Source organism: Paroedura picta, chromosome 1, assembly GCF_049243985.1.
Source record: "Paroedura picta isolate Pp20150507F chromosome 1, Ppicta_v3.0, whole genome shotgun sequence".
NCBI lineage: Eukaryota > Metazoa > Chordata > Lepidosauria > Squamata > Gekkonidae > Paroedura > Paroedura picta.
Genome location: NC_135369.1, coordinates 3,097,562 through 3,118,389, shown reverse-complemented (window position 1 = coordinate 3,118,389; position 20,828 = coordinate 3,097,562). Strand labels below are relative to the sequence as shown.

At 54.1% G+C, this 20,828-nt stretch overlaps 1 protein-coding gene across 4 annotated transcripts in view; it reads right to left on the bottom strand.

Annotated features, from left to right (window-relative positions):
• The window catches only part of SEMA6C (semaphorin 6C), a 218,665-nt gene that overhangs the window by 17,729 nt on the left and 180,108 nt on the right, over positions 1–20,828 (bottom strand). For 3 of the 4 annotated variants that reach the window (XM_077319870.1, XM_077319859.1, XM_077319850.1), the window contains 5 exons: positions 14,795–14,932; positions 11,457–11,534; positions 10,373–10,428; positions 8,602–8,652; positions 3,114–3,260 (listed from right to left, as the gene is read on the bottom strand). In XM_077319870.1, the coding sequence (XP_077175985.1) occupies positions 3,114–3,260; positions 8,602–8,652; positions 10,373–10,428; positions 11,457–11,534; positions 14,795–14,932 (470 nt within the window). The remainder of the gene's footprint in view (positions 1–3,113; positions 3,261–8,601; positions 8,653–10,372; positions 10,429–11,456; positions 11,535–14,794; positions 14,933–20,828) is intronic. The other variant, XM_077319881.1, reaches the window with a different exon arrangement.

Sequence of the window (20,828 nt, the reverse complement as noted above, 5' to 3'; positions counted from 1 at the left end):
GGGCAGGCAGGAGGTCCCCGATTCAATCCCAGGCAGCATCTCCAGCTGAAAGGACCAGGCAGGAGGGGATGGGGAAGACCTTTCTCTGCCTGAGACCCTGGAGAGCCCTGGGGAGGGGCCAGAGCTCAGGGGCAGAGCCTCTGCTGGGCAGGCAGGAGGTCCCCGGGTCAATCCCAGGCAGCATCTCCAGCTGAAAGGACCAGGCAGGAGGGGATGGGGAAGACCTTTCTCTGCCTGAGACCCTGGAGAGCCCTGGGGAGGGGCCAGAGCTCAGGGGCAGAGCCTCTGCTGGGCAGGCAGGAGGTCCCCGGGTCAATCCCAGGCAGCATCTCCAGCTGAAAGGACCAGGCAGGAGGGGATGGGGAAGACCTTTCTCTGCCTGAGACCCTGGAGAGCCCTGGGGAGGGGCCAGAGCTCTGGGGCAGAGCCTCTGCTGGGCCGGCAGGAGGTCCCCGGTTCAATCCCAGACAGCATCTCCAGCTAAAAGGACCAGGCAGGAGGGGATGGGGAAGACCTTTCTCTGCCTGAGACCCTGGAGAGCCCTGGGGAGGGGCCAGAGCTCAGGGGCAGAGCCTCTGCTGGGCAGCCAGGAGGTCCCCGGGTCAATCCCAGGCAGCATCTCCAGCTGAAAGGACCAGGCAGGAGGGGATGGGGAAGACCTTTCTCTGCCTGAGACCCTGGAGAGCCCTGGGGAGGGGCCAGAGCTCTGGGGCAGAGCCTCTGCTGGGCAGGCAGGAGGTCCCCGGTTCAATCCCAGACAGCATCTCCAGCTGAAAGGACCAGGCAGGAGGGGATGGGGAAGACCTTTCTCTGCCTGAGACCCTGGAGGGCCCTGGGGAGGGGCCAGAGCTCAGGGGCAGAGCCTCTGCTTAGCATGGAAAAAGTCCCAGTTCTCGTAGGGCTGTTCTTGCAGAGCAGTTCTCTCAGAGCTCTCTCAGGCCCACCGACCTCACAGGGTATCTGTTGCCGGGGCAGGAGAGGAAAGGTGTTTGTAAGTCACATTATCTCCTTTTGACTGACAGTTTTGCAAACTCATTTTCGGCATCTTTGGGAACGCAGCGTGGGGTTTCACTGCTTGAACCGAGCAGAGTTACACCTGCTGAGCCCTTTGACGTCAACGGCCTGCAAAGGCACACTTCTGTTTGGGATTGCCCTGTTGAACGTCCACCAAAAGCCCTTTCTGCCTGGCCCCACTACATAAAAGCCCGCCATTCTTCGCCAGCTCATTCCCAAATGCTTTGAGGTCTTGCAGGCGGGCACACGCTGTACCTTTGTGAGGAGCAGGCAGGAAAGATTTCAAAAGGGGGCACGTGGGAGGGCATCAGGCAAGACACCCCCTCTTTGTCCCCGGGTGGGAGTTTTTGAACCTCCAGGCAGCCGAGAGTCACAATCAAAAGGACAAAAGGCAGAGACGGACAAAACGTTTTTGTGCGTAGAAAAGCAGCTGGAAGGCCCGGCCTCCCACGGTCAGGCAGGGAATTCTTCGACGGCCGCAACTTCAGCGGCTTCAGTTCAAAAAGGTCTGGTGAGATTGAGCGACAGATCCCAAACTGGATAAAGCTGTTTAGAACAGAGGGGATGGGCTGTGTGGCCGGAGCTCAGGGGGAGAGCCTCTGCTTGGGGCGCGGAAGGGCCCAGGCCCAAGTACCGGCATCACCGGTGGAAAGGACCAGGCAGGAGGGGAGCGATCGAGGGCAAAAGAAGAAGGGGACGACAGAGAATGAGGGGGCTGGATGGAGTCACTGAAGCAGTCGGTGCAAACTTAAATGGACTCCGGGGAATGGGAGAGGACAGGAAGGCCTGGAGGATCATTGTCCATGGGGTACCTTGGACTGCAAGGTGAACAAACTGGTCTGTCCTAGAGGAGACCAGCCCTGCCTGCTCCTTAGAAGGCCAGATCCTGAAGATGAAACTCAACTACTTTGGCCACCTCATGAGAAGGAAGGACTCCCTGGAGAAGAGCCTAATGCTCGGAGCGGTTGAGGGCAAAAGAAGAAGGGGACGACAGAGAATGAGGTGGCTGGATGGAGTCACTGAAGCAGTCAGTGCAAACTTAAATGAACTCCGGGGAATGGGAGAGGACAGGAAGGCCTGGAGGATCATTGTCCATGGGGTACCTTGGACTGCAAGGTGAACAAACTGGTCTGTCCTAGAGGAGACCAGCCCTGCCTGCTCCTTAGAAGGCCAGATCCTGAAGATGAAACTCAACTACTTTGGCCACCTCATGAGAAGGAAGGACTCCTCGGAGAAGAGCCTAATGCTGGGAGCGATCGAGGGCAAAAGAAGAAGGGGACGACAGAGAATGAGGTGGCTGGATGGAGTCACTGAAGCAGTCGGTGCGAGCTTAAATGGACTCCGAGGAACGGTAGAGGACAGGAAGGCCTGGAGGATCATTGTCCATGGGGTCGCGATGGGTCGGACACGACTTCGCACCTAACAACAACAACAAGGAACTCCGTGGGGTATAAACCCATACAGTCCCCCTTCCAACGGGGCCCTTTTCTCCAAGGATGTGATCAGTTGGAATTCCAGAAGATTTTCCAGGGCGCACCTGGGAGTTGGCAAGCTTGGGCCTGGGACACCTACGTCCTGTCTGGAGTGACCTGCTCAGTATGCAAAAACCTGGCACGTATCGCCATGCGCATCTTCCTGTCAACAGCCGCGCTCCATCCCTCTGCCTGTCTCATCTGAAACATGTGGATTCTCCCCCACATGCACACAGGCTCACAAATTCTAATTTTAAATGCAGCCACAAAGTCCTCACTCTGCGCCACTCGCACAACTGCACGCACCTACCTGCCTCCCACACCCTCACATCAAGAGAGAGAGAGAGAGAGAGAGCCACATCCCTCGCCCACCATGCACCGAAAAAGGCACCCGGAAGGGAAAGCCAGTAGCACCCGGACCCTCTCCCCGGAACAGGCAACAGAGGGAGAGAAATGGGGACAGAGGAGGGGGGGGTCACTACTCTACTGCCCCATGCGTCGGCATGCCAGTGCGTTTGTCAGCATCTCTTGCTTCCCATGCTGGGTTAGTGGGTCCCGCACAGGCTGTTATTCTGCGGGTGGTGTTCACACGGGTGCGTGTCAGGCTAGCCGCCCGGCCCGTCTTACCCTGGGTGCTCACAGCCACGTGGAGGGTGGAGCGTGGGTCCCCTGCCCCTGGAGCCTGGTGGGCGTCAAGAGCCATGCTAGCAGAGGGAGACCCCGAGGGCGCCACCGAGAAGGGCACAGAGGCTGTGGTGGCCATCCGCCTCTCACCTGTGTTACCAGTGACAAACACAACATCAGCAGGAACCGGGGAAGGGGGGGGACAGCTGTGGTGGTGGTGGGGGACGGGGGGCGGCCCTGATGGTGGGGAGGGGGCAGAGAAGAGGCCTCTGTGCAAAGTGAGTTGAGCTGGAGGTGACTCCGACCTTGAGGCATGGTGAAACCGTGGATTATGCCTACCATTTGGGTAGGGTTGCCAACCTCCAGGCAGGGCCTGTAGACCTCCTGGGATTATAACCAGACTCCAGAGCCCTGGAGGGGAGCCAGCGTGGTGTCTCCTCTAATCTGGAAAGCCAGGTTTGATTCCCCGCTCCTTCTTCCCATGCAGTCACGTGGGTGACCTTGGTCTAGTCACAGTCCTCTCAGGGCTGTTTTCATAGAGCAGTTCTCTCAGAGCTCTCTCGGCCTAACTCACCTCACAGGCTGTCTGTTGTGGGGAGAGGAAGGGGAAGCGACTGTAAGCCGCTTTGAGAGTCCTTTGGGTAGAGAAAAGAGCAGTACAAAAACCCAGCTCTCCTCCTTCCTATTTTGTACGATGAGCTTCATGGCAGGAAACGCACTGCGTCCCTCCCCTCTCCAGGCTTTGTTCCCCAAATCTCCAACCTGGAGTTGGCAACCCTACATCCAGGCTACCACAATACGTGCCCCAGCAAGTGACCAGGAGAGATACTGAGACACTCAACTGAGAGCCCCCCCACAAAAAAAATTCCCACCCAGTATTTCCCCATTTGCCCTTCTGGGGAGCCAGGCTGCCAGCCCCCCCTCCCAGCCTCCTGCTGTCCTCCCTCCCTCTTGCAAGACTCCCTCTGCACGTGCTCACAGCTGCCTGTCGCCCTTTCCCTTGAAGCAAGGGGCAGCCCCCATGCTGGGGCGGAGGAGTGTGCAGGGGGCATGGGTGGCAGAGGGCCCTGCCAGAAACCCCCAGCCCAGGCAGCTGCCCCACCTCTCTATGCGCTGCCACCGGCCTGCCTCTTGGCACAGCGGCCCTCTTGCACAGGGCAGCCATCCGCGCCGAACAGCAAATGTGCCGTCCGGCTGACGGGCGTGAAGTTCTGCCCGGGGTAACCCAGTCGCCGTGCGAGGGCGAATTCTCATGGGCGATGGAGGATCTTTGTCCTCCCCGGAGTTAAGCATCTGCGGAGGCACCGTACAAACCAAACCAAACGGTATTTCGAGAAGCTGGTCTTTCCCCACCTAAGGTGGAAACGGGGGGTGAAGAAGATGGGGCCAACACTCCCCCCCCTCCCTCCAGGTCTCATCCTCCAGAAAGGGTCCCGGAGCCCCAGCAAAGCCAGCGAGACCCAGGCCAGGCGGGCCCAACCGCCTGCGTCACGCAAACCCGGCCGATCTCAGCCTGCTTGTGTGGTGACGGCCCCTTGGCTTGGATGGCAGCCCCCCCTAATGAATGCCAGACGCTTCCCAGCAGTCTCCCCTTGCTCGTCTCTGCAGCGGGAGCAGGAAGCGACGGGGACGGCTGCCAAGGCTTGCGGGGAGCTAAAAGCAGGGAGGCCAGACGCTGGGCCCCCTTTGGCCCACAGCTGACCCCTACGGTTGATGGACGAGGGTTGAAAGAGCTGGGACAGAGCTGGGTTGGGGGGGGGGGCTAGACTGGCATGGGGCACTGGAGGGGCTGGAGTGGCAAGTCTCCCTCGTTGGTTCAGGCTCCAAAACTGCCCCCCCCAGCGAGGAGGGGCCGCTCACAGGATGCGGCCCACCCCTCTCTCTCTTCCCGCCACCTTCTTTTCCATTAACGCAGAGAGTCTCCCCTGCTGGGTAATTAATGGGCTTGACTTGGTTTTAATTTCTTTCCCCGCATCTGATTGGCTTGGCTTCCCTCTCTTGTGGGGAGGGGATGGGGGGGGCAGACAAACGGGGCCTCCTGCGGTAGCTGATTGCATGTGTGCAGAAACACCCCCCCCACACACACGCGAACACACACACCCTGGCGCAAGGATGCTTTCCCATCTGTGGCGAGTGGGAAAGCAATTGGGGAAAGGGGCAGTCTGTGTGTGTGTGTGTGTGTGTGGGTGCTTCAAGACTTCTCCCCTCTTCTCCCCCCAGCGTCTGCCGGAACGGAAGTAGAGGTGTGCACGTGCCACACTAGGGAGCGTGGGGGTCACAGGAGAGGGTCCCCAAGCTTTTTGGGCCTGTGGGCACCTTCCGAATTGGGCACAGGGGAGGGGTGCCAGCTCCCTGGTGGGGGCAGGAGATGTCCGGATTGGAGCCCCTCCTGCAGTGCAGGGCTATCAGGAAGTGGGGGGGAATTACCGCATCCCCCCCCCCGAAAAACAGGCAAAGAACTGGAAATAAATGCAACGCTCTTAAGTCACCCGCAAGTGACGTAGACATTTCAGTAACGTCACGGGGGACGACACTCTGGTTTGGGGGCAGAACTCTGTGGTAGAAGGCTAATTCTACCATAGAGGTTTTGCCCACATGCTAGAGTGCCGCCCCAATGTGCTTATGTCACTTCCGGGCGATGAAGGCATGCCGGGTTTATTTCCGGCGTCCTCACTAAAACAAAATGGGAAAGACTGAAAGACACATGCCAGTGAAACCCCGTCTTCCAGGGGTGGGCCCTTCAGGGTACTGGTCCCCAACCACCGGGCTTCGGCCCAGTGCCGGGCCACAAAGGCCCTGGCACCGGGCTGCGGCTCCCTCTCCCCGCCCCCGCGCAGTAAAAAACTTCCCAGGCCGCAAGGTTGTGGCCCGGAAAGCTTCTTACTGTGGGAGGGGGGGAGAGGAAAGCAGGTTCGCGCATTGCGCATGCGTGGTCAGCCCGCACATGTGCGTATGCGCCATGCGCGTCCGAAAGTGCGCATGCGCAAATGTGCCGCACATGCACGCTTTTGGTCGCGCAGGGCGCATGTGCGCAGGGCCATGCATGCACAATGCTCGTGCGCTGCCGTGCATGCGCGGCATGCGTGGCGGGAAATTCGCCCTCCCTGCTGCCGCCGGTCCTCAGCCTCAAAAAGGTTGGGGACCACTGCTCCAGGGGTGGGTGGGGGTATGTGTCTTGCAACCCTAGTCCAACACCCCATCTACATTTCCAAATGTACTTCAGGTGGGTCCCCAGGTGGGTCTACTCAGAACATTCCTGTGCCCAGTTTAACACACATAATGTTGCATCAGTGATCAATGGCAAATTTAGAGGCCTCCAGTCCCACAAGCATGAACGTCTCCCTAATTTCGCTTCTGCACACCTTTCCTCACCTCTTTCCCGGTTGGTGGGATGGGAAGACTATTTTGATTCCTAAGGATCCTTCTCTCAAAAAGTGGAAAAGGGTGTCAGCAACAAAGGTAGCCGTTATGGGGAATACCTTCCCAAAATTGCATCAGACCGGTATCCAAATTGGAACAAAACAGTCACAAAATTGGGATAGTAACACAATCTCCTGGGGAAGGGCTCCATTTGCTTGCAAACGTTAGAGAGTCTAGGATGATGGTGGGATGAATGGGGACATGGTGTGAGGAAGATGGTGGTGGTGGTTAGTGGTTTTTCAAGATGGCCGTTAGTTCCGGTAACTTGAAAAATGACGCACAATTCCTCCGCCTCCCGTTTGAAATAACAGCCATATTTCACTTCCCCTTCGATATTCAAGGAAGTACTTTCATCCCACTGAAGCAGGTGAACTTCCATAGACTGAATGCATAATTCTAGGCCCATCCTTGGTTGGCGGCCATGTTTGGACAGCAAAGGCCTGAACAAGGGTAGGCCCGTAACCATGGTAACGTACAAGGCCTTGCACTACATAGTCGGCCATGTTTCATAACTGACCTATCTCATAGACTCGGGGATTCAACACTGGAACTTGACAAGATCCTTAAACCAGTAACACCACTGCCCTGCGAAACTGGGCACTCCAGGGTAGAGGGACCTAATGGTGCTGTTCCAGTGTCGCCTCTCCATATTAGACCTGGACAAGCCCAATGGCCACCCTTGCTAAAGCGCTCAAGGCACTGACATCCAAGTAGGGATTTCAGAGTTTGCCCAAGCTGATTTCTGCTACTCTTGTAGCCAGGGAAGCCAACCTCCAGGTGGGGGGGAAAAGACAATGCCAGAAGACCTGTCTTGAGAAGCAACAAAATGAAAGAAAAGGCCGATGTCGGCAGCTGAACATGAAGTACGTTCTCTATTATGAAGTTGTAAAAAACAAGGAACTATAATGAGATCTGGGTTTACACTCATTTTCGGCCGCTTTGCTCGACAAGACGCTGACTTTGGGACCGGGTTGCCTCCCTTACACAACAGAACCTATGAATGAATAAATACTGTGGAATCATTGGATGGAAACACATATACCAAGAAGGGAGGGACCAGAAACAATGGGATGAAATTAATGCAAAAGAAATTCCGTCTAAACATCCGGAAGAAGTTCCTGACAGTCAGAGCGGTTCCTCAGTGGAACAGGCTTCCTCGGGAGGTGGTGGGCTCTCCATCTTTGGAGATTTTAAAGCAGAGGCTGGAGAACCATCTGGCAGAGAGGCCGATTCTGTGAAGGCTCAAGGGGGTGGCAGGTGACAGAGGGTGAGCGAGAGGGATGGGAGTGTCCTGCATAGTGCAGGGGGTTGGACTAGATGACCCAGGAGGTCCCTTCCAACTCTATTATTCTATGAATCTAAATTCCATCTCAACCTCTAGAAGAAGTTCCTGAGGGTTAGAGTGGTTCCTCAGTGGAATAGGCTTCCTCGGGAGGTGGTGGGTTCTCCTTCTTTGGAGATTTTTAAGCAGGGGCTGGAGAGCCATCTGACGGAGAGGCTGATTCTGTGAAGGCTCAAGGGGGTGGCAGGTGACAGTGGGTGATCAAGAGGGTTGTGGGTGTCATGCACAGTGTAGGGGGTTGGACTAGATGACCCAGGAGGTCCCTTCTATGATTCTAGGTTTATAAGAGATTTATTTGAAACAAGGAGCGAGCTACTGAGGAAATTGGTTGAAAAAGAGTGTAAATCTGGACCTTGTTTCAGCACCTTGGCTTTTACAACTTCTTTATGAGATTTATTTTATTTATTGCTTATTTATTTGTGGGATTTTAATGCCACCGCTCCCAGCGAACCGGCTCACGGCAGTTTACAGCAGTGGTCATAAAAACCATATACAATAGAAAAAATGACACTACCCGATTAATAAACGTTAGCCATCCCATGGGATTTGTGTCCCATGCTCCGCCACTGACGTCAGCCTCTTTTCCAGTTAATTTCCCAATCCAGAGTGGGCAACCCTGACTAAGGTACAGATGACCAGGTGGATCTTGTTTGCAGCGGGAGGGAGCGACTGGGGAAGGAGCTGCCTTAGGGAAGGAGGGCTGCAGGAAGGAGGGAAGGTGGTACTGACCATACGCAGAGTCCCTGGTGCCGTCCTGGTTCCCAGTTGCCGTTACCACATCTAAAGAGGAGAGGAGGAGAAACACAGGGTGGGAGATCAGTTGGAGCAAGCGGAGGGTGGGTGGGCTGGGAAGGCAGCAGAGAAAGGAGGGGTGGGGGGAGAACCACTAAGCAGGAAAGTCCAAAAAGAGCACAGAATCATAAGGATACTGGAGAAGCCCTGTTGGATCAGGCCAGTGGCCCCTCCAGTCCAACGCTCCGTGTCACGCAGTGGTCAAAACCCAGGGGCCATCCGGAGGTCCACCAGAGGGTGGGAATTCCAGAAGCTCTCCTGCTGTTGTCCTCCAAGCACCCAGAAGACAGAGAACATTAGGAGAGAGGAGAAGCCACGTTGGATCAGGACAGTGGCCCACCCAGTCCAACACTCTGTTCACACAGTGGCCAAATCTCATTTCCCACCAGGAGGTCCACCAGTGAGGCCAGCTCTCCAACTCTTGCCCCCCACCCCTCTAGAAGATAGAGCATCTCTGCCCCAGACATAAGGACATAAGAGAAGCCCTGTTGGATCAAGCTGATGGCCCATCCAGGCCAATGAGCTGTGTCACGCAGTGGCCAAATCCCAGGGGCCATCAGGAGGTCCCCCAGCAGGGCCAGGACTCCAGAAGCCCTCCCATGGTTGCCCCCCAAGCAGCAAGAAGACAGAGTATCACTGCACCAGACTGTTCTGTCTAGTCTTTGGGGTTACTGACGGCCCTCTGCTCCAGCTGTTGATTCAGTTGAGGGAGCAACAGGCTATAAGCAAAGAAACCCTAAAATCACAGCAGCTTCACCAGGACTTTGGCACCCAAGAGCAAGGTAATTCACCTGCCCAGGTCCTGCCCTCCTTGAACTGGAAATCTCATCCTCTGGAGGGGATACCACATTAACCCATTCTCCTTGAGGATGCCCAGGTGTGAGTCTTTGAATGCCTCTCTCTCTCCTTCTCTTCCTCGCTGGGTTCAAATACCCACTCCTGCTGTGGAAGCCTGCTGGGTGACCTAGAGCTAGTAACACTCTCTCAGCCTAGCCTACCTCATAGGGGTGTTGTGAGGATAAAATAGAGGAGAGGGAAAAGGTTTTATGCCACTTTGGGCCCACACCGAGACCCCACAAACTGGCGGGTTGGGAAAGGTGGAACCTCTTGACCCTAGTTCATAGTAAAGAGAAAGAAGGGAAAGAATCTTTGTTGTTACTATTCTTATGGCACAATAGCTCAGAAAATGCTTCCATTCTTTGCAACCTCCGGGCTTTGGCTGGGTTGCAAAGTCTGGATTTAGAAATTCCCAAAGATTTGGGGTTGGAGAATAGAGAGGACAGTGCTGGGAGAGGAGAAAGACAGCATCAGGATAGAGCCCACCCTCCAAAGTGGCCATTTTCTCCAGGGGAATCGACCTCCGTTATCGGGAGAGTAGTGGTCATTCCAGGAGCTCTCCAGGCCCCACCTGGAGGCTGGCAACACTCCCAAAGGAGCCAGGCCTAGACGGCAATTTGAAGCTCGCTGGGAAACGGATTTGGCTGCGACATCCCATCTTCTTCCCACTCCTTCATCCGAAGACAGAGCGCAAAGCTTCCCCCACAACAGCTTTTGACACACTTGGCAGTTCGCAGCCAGCAGTGCGGTTTGGGGGTGGGGAGGGCAGGATGGGGCCACACAGAGAGGGTTTTGTTCGGCTCCGAAAGGAGAGTTTCATGCAAAAGGGCAAACCCCGGAGAAGCCAGGCCTCCCCAGTGGGACTACTCACCTTGACAGTCCCCCCCGTATGCCGCCGCGTTTTCAACCTCTTGTTCAAATCCACTTCTGCAGAGGAAGCGGGAGAAGGGGCGGGAAGGAGGGGAGGGAAGGAAATCTCATTAAACCCCTCTTGCCGGCTTGATTAGGCCCCTGCTTGTTAATCAATGGGCTGGTGACCAGGAAACTGGAAGCGGTGGGGGGTGGGAGGACGAGATCTAGTTTCGGGCCCAGAAAGACGAATCCCTTCTCTGTCTTGGGGGCCGGCTGAGGCATCCAGTTCTCCGGCATCTCACGGGGTGGGTGAGGTGGCAGAAAACAGGGGGGAAGAACGATCAATTCTTCCGGATCAAGTTAAAGGTTTTGTCTTTAACCTTTAGGGCCATTTGCTGCTTGTCTGCTTATGCCCCTTGCAGGGCTTTACGCTCTGCGGGTAGAAATCTGTTGGTTGTGCCAGGCCTCCAGGAGATTCACGCGGCCTTTTCTGCCCTGGCCCCAACCTGGTGGAACAAATTCCCGGAGGAGCTAAGGGCCCTGACGGAGCTATCTTGGTTCCGCAAGGCCTGCAAGATGGACTTCTTCCACCAGGCGTTTGGTTGAAGCCGGGAGGATTGACCAGAGTTACGAACAGGAGGTCCTGCCCTATCCTATGCATTTCCATACTGAACGCGGAAGACCATGGCCCAATTCTACATCATTAGGACCATATTATTGGTCCCGGTTGGGCTGGAGAGCTTATGGTTGAGTTAGGTCACCATCTTATAACTGTACTAGCAAAATGTTTTAATGGGGTTTTACAGGTTATCTTATTGTTTTATTCTGTAAGCCGCCTCAAGGTGACATTCATCAAGAGAGGCGGGGTATAAACAAACAAACAAACAAACTGTGAAAGGCAACGGACAGACCAAAGGGCATTTCTATCCCCTGTGACAGCAACGTTTCTATTTCTCCTGAAAGCGAAATAACGTTTCCGCTCACAAACCGGCTGCTTTTCCAGAGGACCCGGGCGACACTGCTGGGAATTCTGTGTGGGGCGGGGCAAGAGACACAGAAGGGAGACCAAACTTTGCACCCCGGTCCCTGGGCATGCAGCTTACCTCATTCCGTTGCTGAATGGAACGCAGGCTCCAGTGCGTAGCCAGACGCAATACGGGTCACGGGAAGCCAGGCACTGTCTGCAGGGGACGGGAAAGCAGTTTGTTATCTTCTACTGATTAACGTTTCTTTTCTTCTCAATAGTACGTCCTTCTCTCCCCTGTTTTCTCCTCACAACAACCCTGCAAGGTAGGTCAGGCTGAGTGCATGTGACCTGGTTCCACCTGGCCACAGGTTGCCAGGTTCCACCTGGCCACAGGTTGGGAATAGGGTAGGGAAACTCCTGGAGTCTGGGGAAGGCAGGGTTTGGAAAGGGAAAGAAACTCATCAGGGCACAATGCCATAGAGCAGGGGTGGCCAGACTGGATCGATTCAAGGACTCTATTTTTTTTAAAGTAAGGCTAGCTCTTTCTGTTATATATATGGGGAAAGGCATCTCTCCACAATGGAATGGGATAGAAACAAAAGCTGAGGACTGAGAGAACCTGTCACCTGGACACTGGTAAGGCAAGGATCCCCATCACGTGCTGATGGGTAAACTGGAGGACTGCAGACTGAATGTTTGGACCAGGGGTAGTCAAACTGCGGCCCTCCAGATGTCCATGCGAATGCTGGCAGGGGCTTCTGGGAATTGTAGTCCATGGACATCTGGAGGGCCGCAGTTTGACTCCCCCTGGTTTGGACAGTGAGGTGGATGGGGAACTGGCTAGAAAATCACACCCAAAGCGTGGTTTTCAGTGGTATTTTATCAGGGTGGAGGGAGGTGAGCAGCGGGGTGCCACGGGGCTCAGACCTGGGTACGGTACTTTTCAACATTTTTATCAGTGATCTGGAAGAGAGGCTAGAGGGATTCATCATTAAACTTGCAGATGACACCAAACTGGGAGGAGTACCGAACACCCCGGATGACAGAGAGAGTTCAGCAAGATCTGAACAACCTGGAAAAGTGGACCAGTGGAGCAAGATGCAATTCAGTAAGGAGAAGCTTCGCTGGGTGCCCTCAAATGTTTTGGGAGAGGCAAGAAAAATTTCTCTTTGCCAACTCTGTCCACCCTGGGCATAACCTGATCACCTCTCCTCCGAGGGAAGGGGCTCAAACCTCCTCACCCTCTTGGCTGCCCTCCTCTGAACTTCAGCTCTGCCGTGTCCCTTCGGAGAGGCAGGGGCCAGAACTGGACACAGCCTTCCAAGTAGATCTACCCCCTTTTATCTTGAACCCCTGTCCTCGTAATCCCTAACTTGGGCCACAGCACGCTGGCTTGACCACACCCACGGAGCTCTCCACTGCAAACCCAAGACTGTTTTCCTGAAGCCGTGTGCGGCCACGTTCCACCTCCTCCCAAGCAAGCAACTGAATCCGGCACAGCAGAATTTGAGACCGTGTCACAACGGGGTGAACGAGGGACCTTTGGAGTGGGGTGGGGGGGAGGAAGGGTGCTTTAATTGTCCGTTAAAGGAAACGGAAAGCTGGGCGCGAGGCTACGGCCATGCGGCATTTCCTGGAAACAGGCCGGCTCAACACCTGTTCGCAGTGGGGAGTTGAGGGGGGGGGAGCAGGTCAGACCGGGTGAAGCCGAAGCGAGGAGCTGATTGGTGGTGGCAGGAGCAGACCCTTGTAAGGGCTGAATTGGAAGGCAGGGAAAGCTACCTTGGCGGCCGCTTCATGTGCTAAATCCCCCGGTGCGTAAAAATACACGCGGCTTCCATGCACTCTCAACACACCCTGCCCTCATGAGGCATAAATACCAAGCTGGTTCATTGCCCACAAATCAAATGCCAGGACCCCATAGCGGATCTGGGTGTAGGGTTTTCTGCGGCCGCCAAGCAAGCCGAGAAGTCCACCCATCGGCGCACGAGGGACACACCAGCAAATACGGGAATTCACATTGCGGAATTCATATTGGTATTTTAATGGGATGTTATTGTTATGGGGTTTTATCCACTGTCACTTGGCACGAGCCGGTTTGCCAGGAGTGGCAGGATATAAATTTAATAATAAATAAAATGAATGAGTTTCTGGGTGCAGAGCTGACTCCACCAAGTACGGCTGCCAATCTCCACGGGCGAACACAGCCAACCAGAAAGCCCTGTGCAAGAAAGGCCTGGGTCCTTGTGTGGCAAACCCAAATGCACAAACAAGTATATTTTAATTTTATACCTTTCTGAAGGTAACGTTTTTTGGGAGTAATGAAGACCAGCAGCTTCTAATCTGGCAAGCCGGGTTTGATTCCCTGCGCCTCCCCATGCAGCCCCGTGGGTGAACTTCAGCTGGTCACAGTCCTATAAGAGCTGTACTCACAGAGCAGTTCTGTCAGGGCTCTCTGAGCCCACTTCTCTCACAGGGTGTCTATTTCGGGGAAAGGAAGGGAAGGGGATTGGAAGCTGATTTGGGACTCCTTTGGGCAGTGAGAAGTGGGGTATAAAAGCCAACTCTTCTTCTAAAAAATATGTTTTTTGTGCAGTTGGTTATACCACAGAGGGCTTGGCTGCACAGTTTCCTGGCTTCCACAAAGTGCACCCCCCTTGTTGATTTTATTTTGTCATTACCTCCAGGGGGCAGCCGGAGACCTTCTTGGATTGATCTCCAGGCAACAAGGATTGGCCTGAATCAAAGAACCGTAGAGATGGAAGGGTCCTATGGGGTCATCTAGTCCAACCCCCTGCACTGTGCAGGACATTCCCAACCCTCTCGCTCATCCCCTGTCACCTGCCACCCCCTTGAATTTGCACAAAATCAGCCTCTCCGTCAGATGGCTCTCCAGCCTCTGCTTAAACATCTCCAAAGATGGAGAACCCTCCACCTCCCGAGGAAGCCTGTTCCACTGACTGCCAGGGACTTCTTTCTTCCTGCCAGAAGTAAATGACAGTTTCATGCCCCATTCAAGCCCTTCCCCCTCCCCGAACCCACCCTCCCCAGGCTACACCCCCAAATCTCCTGATATTTTCCAATTTGGAGGTGCCAACTGCGCTCCCAAGTGCTGCAAAGGCACATTTCGCAAGGAGACTCTGTCTGGGTTCCTGAGAACCCTTTCCCCAGAAGAAGGGCCGTTGAATAATCTGAGGTTTACTTCTGAGTAGCCCTCCCTAGGCTTGCTCCATGGGGAGAATGGGCAGCAGCCCCCTTTTCTTAGTTAGCCTCTCTTCGATCCGATCTCCCGAGAGTCAAATGCATTGCACCCCTTTGTATGGGTGGTGGTGAGCTCCCCCTCACTGGAAGTCTTCAAGCAAAGGTTGGATACACATGCTTAAGGCTAATCCTGCGTTGAGCAGGGGGTTGGACTAGATGGCCTGTGTGGTCTCTTCCAACTCTATGATTCTATGATTCTATGGTTTCACTAACCTTCGACAGGCGCCGTGGGTGGGACAGCGGCTGAGTGGCACCCGCGCCACGCAGCTGGAGAAGGCCACGTAGAGGGCGTGGTTGGCCTTGTCCAGCTCCACCCCCAAGATCCGCCGATCTTCCTTCTTGATGTTACACCTGGAAGCGGAATAAGGAAAAGCAAGTCAACTTCATCCCTGCAGCGTTTCAAGAGCTCGGTTTTCATTCAGGGTCCCTCCTTGAAATGGATCCTGAAGGCTTGTGCAGCCTCAGTTTGCCCCAGGGCCACGCAGGGGTAAGGAGGGGTGTTAACCCTTCAACGTCCAGTTAGGCTGTTAGGACTCTTTCTCTTTCTATGCTGCGTAGTGTCTCTCTGGAGAACCCACCTGCCCAAAAAAATCCAGCCAACGCCGCCTAACCTCCCTCAGAAATGATTTTTTGACTGAAGAGGAAGTGGTTTTGTCGGCTGTTTTAAAACTTCAACCTAAATTTTAAACTGATCAATGTTTTTATATATGGACTTCTACGCTGGTAGTTTTTAAATCATGAAATTGCCCACCCTGAGCCAACTAGGGAAGGGTGGGTTGTAAAAATAAAATTATTATTATTTATTCTTTTAAAATAATGTTTACAATTTTATTAGACAAAAAAGAAAAACAATGCAACATTGCCAACACAAATACTTGGGGGGAGACGCACAAAATGATTAACTAAATACACAGATTAACATAATTACGTAATTAACTCCCATGCGTTCCTATGTGAAGAATTCTTTTTGTCTTCGACTACATTATTGCAGACTGAATCCAATTCATTACTTTGACAAGCTTTGCTGGCAGAGTATACATATGCAAAGAGGAACTCAGCACTAGATTGCTTAAAAGAATAAATGATAACCAACTTCCTGCTCTAGTTTCGGAAATTAGCTGTGTTGGCCTGAAGTGGAGCTGCTGCTTTGGAAGATTCCCAACAAAGGGACCTTTGATTCTTGAAAGCTAATACACTCTGGGTCTCAGAGGCGCTATTGGACCAAAACCTAGGTCTTTCCTTCTCTGCTGCAAACTTTTAAAAGAAGAATACACACACACACACACACACACACACATTAAAAACAAACATCTAAAATTAGAAGAACTGTTTTTTATACCCTGCTTTTTACTACCTTCAGGAGTCCCAAGGCGGCTTAATAAACCCTTTGCCTTCCTCTCCCACAATTGATTCCCTGTGAGGTTGGTGGGGCTGAGAGAGCTCTAAGAGACCTGCTCCGCAAGAACAGCTCAAAAAGAACTGTGACTGGCCAAAGGTCACCCAGCTGGCTGCATGTGGAGGAGCGGGGAAACAAACTCAGGTTCTCCAGATTAGAAGCCACTGCTCTGGCGATGCTGGCTCCCAAATTTATGTTAGTTTATGGAACAATCCCTCTGCCTCTGTCCAGCCAAGCAAGCCAAGGAACAGGGAAGCCCATCAGAGAGGTCAGTCTCTCTCAGGGAGTGAAGTCCCAGAATTCCCTGGGAGGAAGCCATGACAGTGGGATTAAGTTTCCAGGGAAGTTTCTTTATTTGAGATTGCAGCCTGTCCCTTTAAGGCAGCTTGTAACACAAAAAGTGATGACTTTTACAAAGCATTAACATGAAGGTGATAGATGGCCTTCTTCAAGTACTTGAGGGGCTGTCCTAGAGAAGATGGAGAAGAGTTGTTCTCTCTTGCCCCAGAGGGACGGACCAGAACCAATGGGATTGAATTGATTCACAAGAATTGTCAAACTAAACACCCGGAAGAAGATCCTGACAGTTAGAGCGGTTCCTCAGTGGAACAGGCTTCCTCAGGAGGTGGTGGGTTCTCCATCTTTGGAAGTTTTTAAGCAAAGGCTGGAGAGCCATCTGACGGAGAGGCTGATTTTGGGAACTTGGGCAGATTGTGAGTGGGTGGGCTGGTGGCATGGTGTCAGAGCTTGTTTCTTGTGGCCCTTTCTTACATGCCCAGGGAAATGCTGATCAACACTCTGGGGTCAGGAGGCAAATTTCCTCTAGGCCAGACTGCACAAGGATTCTGGGTTATTTATTTATTTATTTATTGGTAGGGAAGGGGAAAGCATCATCTGGGCATGGAATTCAGGTCCCTGTGGGTGGGCAAGTACTTATGAGTTCCCGCATTCTGCAGGGGGTTGGACTAGATGACCCTGGAGGGCCCTTTCGACTCTACGATTCCACGAACAAAAATGTAAAAACCCCGTTGAAACGACCCGGATCTCATTTGCCTTGCACAAGCAAGCGGGGAGGGTGGGGAGAAATGGGAAGGATACCAGGAAAAGGCACCAAACAACAATGGAAAAACTCTCCGGAACTAAAAATAAATGGGAAGTAAACAGAAGGCAAAACAACAGGATTCTAGCTGGGTTGAAAACTGGAGCCCTCCCAGAAGAGCCGATTGACCCAATTACCCTTTCCGCGGAGCTCGTTTCGGTTTAATATTTCTCTCCACAGCTGCATCCGTGGGAACCGCTGAGAAAATTCGGACGTCTTTACCCTTCCGGTAGCAAGAGTGGGGCTCAACCAGCTATCTGGTCACCCCAGGAAAGGCAGATGCCTCCCTTCCTGCTACTGTTGCCAACTTCCAGGTGAGGCCTGGAAGCCTCCTGGAGATTTGGGGATGGAGATTGGAGGGGGGGGGCTTTGGGGAGGGAAAGGGTCTTCTCCACGAGGATGGCCTCCCCAACAAACTGGGTTGCCAGATCTTGGTTTGAAAATACCTGGGGGCACATTCCTGGAGGGATTTTGGGGCGGGGGACAAGGACTTCAGTGGAACTTCACCCTTCTTCGCCTGGAGTTGTCAGGTTGCTCTGGAAATTTGGAGGTGGAGTCTGGGGAGGACAGGGACCTCAGTAGGACACAAGGCCCTAGAATTGGGGTACAAGGCCCTAGAAACCCTCCGTTTTCTGCAGGGGAGCTGGTCTCTGCGGTCTGGAGAGGAACTGTAATTTCGCAGGCTCCCTGGGTCCCACCTGGAGGCTGGCATCCATAGGGGCATGAAGGGTGGCCAGATCCAAATTGGAAAACTCCTGAAGATTTAGGGATGGCAGGGAGCTCAGTGGAGTATAATGGTCGGGAGTCCCCCCTCCCAAGCAGCCGTTTTCTCCAGGGGAAGAGATCTCTGCAGTCTGGAGAGGAGCTGGAATTCCGGGGGATCCCCAGGCCCCACCTGGAGGCTGGCATCCCTGACCCTCAGTGGGGTCCAAGGCCACAGAGTCCCCCCTCCCAAGCAGCCCTTTCCTCCAGGGGAAGAGATCTCTGCAGTCTGGAGAGGAGCTGGAATTCCGGGGGATCCCCAGGCCCCACCTGGAGGCTGGCATCCCTGACCCTCAGTGGGGTCCAAGGCCACAGAGTCCCCCCTCCCAAGCAGCCCTTTCCTCCAGGGGAAGAGATCCCTGTGGTCTGGAGATGGGTTGCAATTCCACCTGGAGGCTGGCATCCATACTCCAAAGTAGCCATTTTCACTAGGGAGTCAGGCGTAGCTATGAGAAACCTGCAGGCCTGACAGGGAAGTTGTCCACCCTTCAGCTGAAGGTGCTGCTTTCTTCACGGGAGCGTTGGCTCTCATCTAGAGATTCCTGGTCCCTCAAGGACAACAGCAGGTTCCAACTGGAGGTTGCTCCAGGAGCCACAAGGAAGGCCCCGGTCTTCGAGGAGACGTTTTGCAGGAAGAGGTCACTGCTGCACAGACAATGAAAGCCCGGGCTTCCTGTGGGGGGGGGGGGATGTGCTCAGGAGACACCTGGAAAACCCGACCAGGCCAACTGGAGCAAACTGAGGGAGACCTTGGAGAAACTTGGTCTGTTTAGCCTGGAGAGGAGACGACTGAGAGGGGATTTGATAACCATCTTCGAGTATTTATAAGGCAGCCATGTAGAGGATGGAGCAGAATTGTTCTCTCTTGCCTGGGAGGGACAGACCGGAACCAAGGGGATGAAATTAATTCAAAAGAAATTCCGTCTCAACCTCCGGAAGAAGCTCCTGACAGTCAGAGCGGTTCCTCAGTGGAACAGGCTTCCTCGGGAGGTGGTGGGTTCTCCATCCTTGGAGATTTTTAAGCAGAGGCTGGAGAGCCATCTGACGGAGAGGCTGATTCTGTGAAGGCTCAAGGGGGTGGCAGGTGACAGGGGATGAGCGATTGGGATGTGAGTGTCCTACCTAGTGCAGGAGGTTGGACTAGATGACCCTGGAGGTCCCTTCCAACTCTGATTCCATGATATGAGTGATTTGAGGTGCTGGCAGCCTTTCTCTCTTCCCCTCCTAACACATTCTTTGCTCCCATTCAATAATAATGTGCTTGCCAACCTCCAGGTAGGGCCTGGAGATCCTCCTTGGATTACACGAGATCTCCAGGTAACAATTCCCCTGGAGAAGATGCCTGCCTTGGAAGGTGGATGCCAAGGCATTGTGCCCTACTGTTGACGTTCCTCCCGCCCTTACCCCAAAACCCCTACCTGCCTCAGGCTCCATCCCAACCCTAATCTCCAGGTATTTCCCAAACCAGACTTGGCATCCTTACTTTGGAACCACAACCAGGGTCCAAGCGGCTGTCCTTTGGGCCCCCATCATGCTCATCCGCACATGAATCTACACCCACATGTATTTACCATCGCATGAGTCATGGAACGACAGGGGCTATTTTAAAACTGCATTTACATTTTCTGTGCTGCAGAGATTTCACCACAGCCCACGCTAGGGGGTTTTTTGACCACGACCTCAACCTCCTGCCCCCCCTCCCCCCCGGTCTGGTTATTTTTGTGTAAGATCTAGCCAGAAGGAGAAACTTTATATGCAGGCCAACTGTTTTGCAATATGTCCAAAGGTATTTATTTGTTCGATGTTTTCCATATACTTTTAAAAATTCGAATGGATGAATGATTTGTTTCAACGGCCCCCTTGCAGGGCAAAATCACAACTTTGTAAATTAACCCGTTGAAACAGAATCATAGGATCCTAGAGTGGGAAGGGGCCACGGAGGCCATCTAGTCCCACCCCCTGCTCAGGGCAGGATCAGCCTCCAGCATCCAGGAGAAGGATCTGTCCAGCCGCTGCTTGAAGGCGGCCAGTGAGGGGGAGCTCCCCACCTCCTTAGGCAGCCCCTTCCACTGCTGAACTAGACTCCTAGAATCCTAGAGGGGGAAGGGTCCATGGAGGCCATCTAGTCCCACCCCCTGCTCAGTGCAGGATTAGCCTCAAGCATCCAGGAGAAGGATCTGTCCAGCCGCTGCTTGAAGACGGCCAGTGAGGGGGAGCTCCCCACCTCCTTAGGCAGCCCCTTCCACTGCTGAACTAGACTCCTAGAATCCTAGAGTGGGAAGGGGCCATGGAGGCCATCTAGTCCCACCCCCTGCTCAGTGCAGGATTAGCCTCAAGCATCCAGGAGAAGGATCTGTCCAGCCGCTGCTTGAAGACGGCCAGTGAGGGGGAGCTCCCCACCTCCTTAGGCAGCCCATTCCTCTGCTGAACTAGACTCCTAGAATCCTAGAGTGGGAAGGGGCCATGGAGGACATCTAGTCCCACCCCCTGCTCAGGGCAGGATCAGCCTCCGGCATCCAGGAGAAGGATCTGTCCAGCCGCTGCTTGAAGACGGCCAGTGAGGGGGAGCTCCCCACCTCCTTAGGCAGCCCATCCCACTGCTGAACTAGACTCCTAGAATCCTAGAGTGGTAAGGGGCCATGCAGGCCATCTAGTCCCACCCCCTGCTCAGTGCAGGATCAGCCTCCAGCATCCAGGAGAAGGATCTGTCCAGCCGCTGCTTGAAGACGGCCAGTGAGGGGGAGCTCCCCACCTCCTTAGGCAGCCCCTTCCCCTGCTGAACTAGACTCCTAGAATCCTAGAGTGGGAAGGGGCCATGCAGGCCATCTAGTCCCACCCCCTGCTCAGGGCAGGATCAGCCTCCAGCATCCAGGAGAAGGATCTGTCCAGCCGCTGCTTGAAGACGGCCAGTGAGGGGGAGCTCCCCACCTCCTCAGGCAGCCCCTTCCACGGCTGAACTAGACTCCTAGAATCCTAGAGTGGGAAGGGGC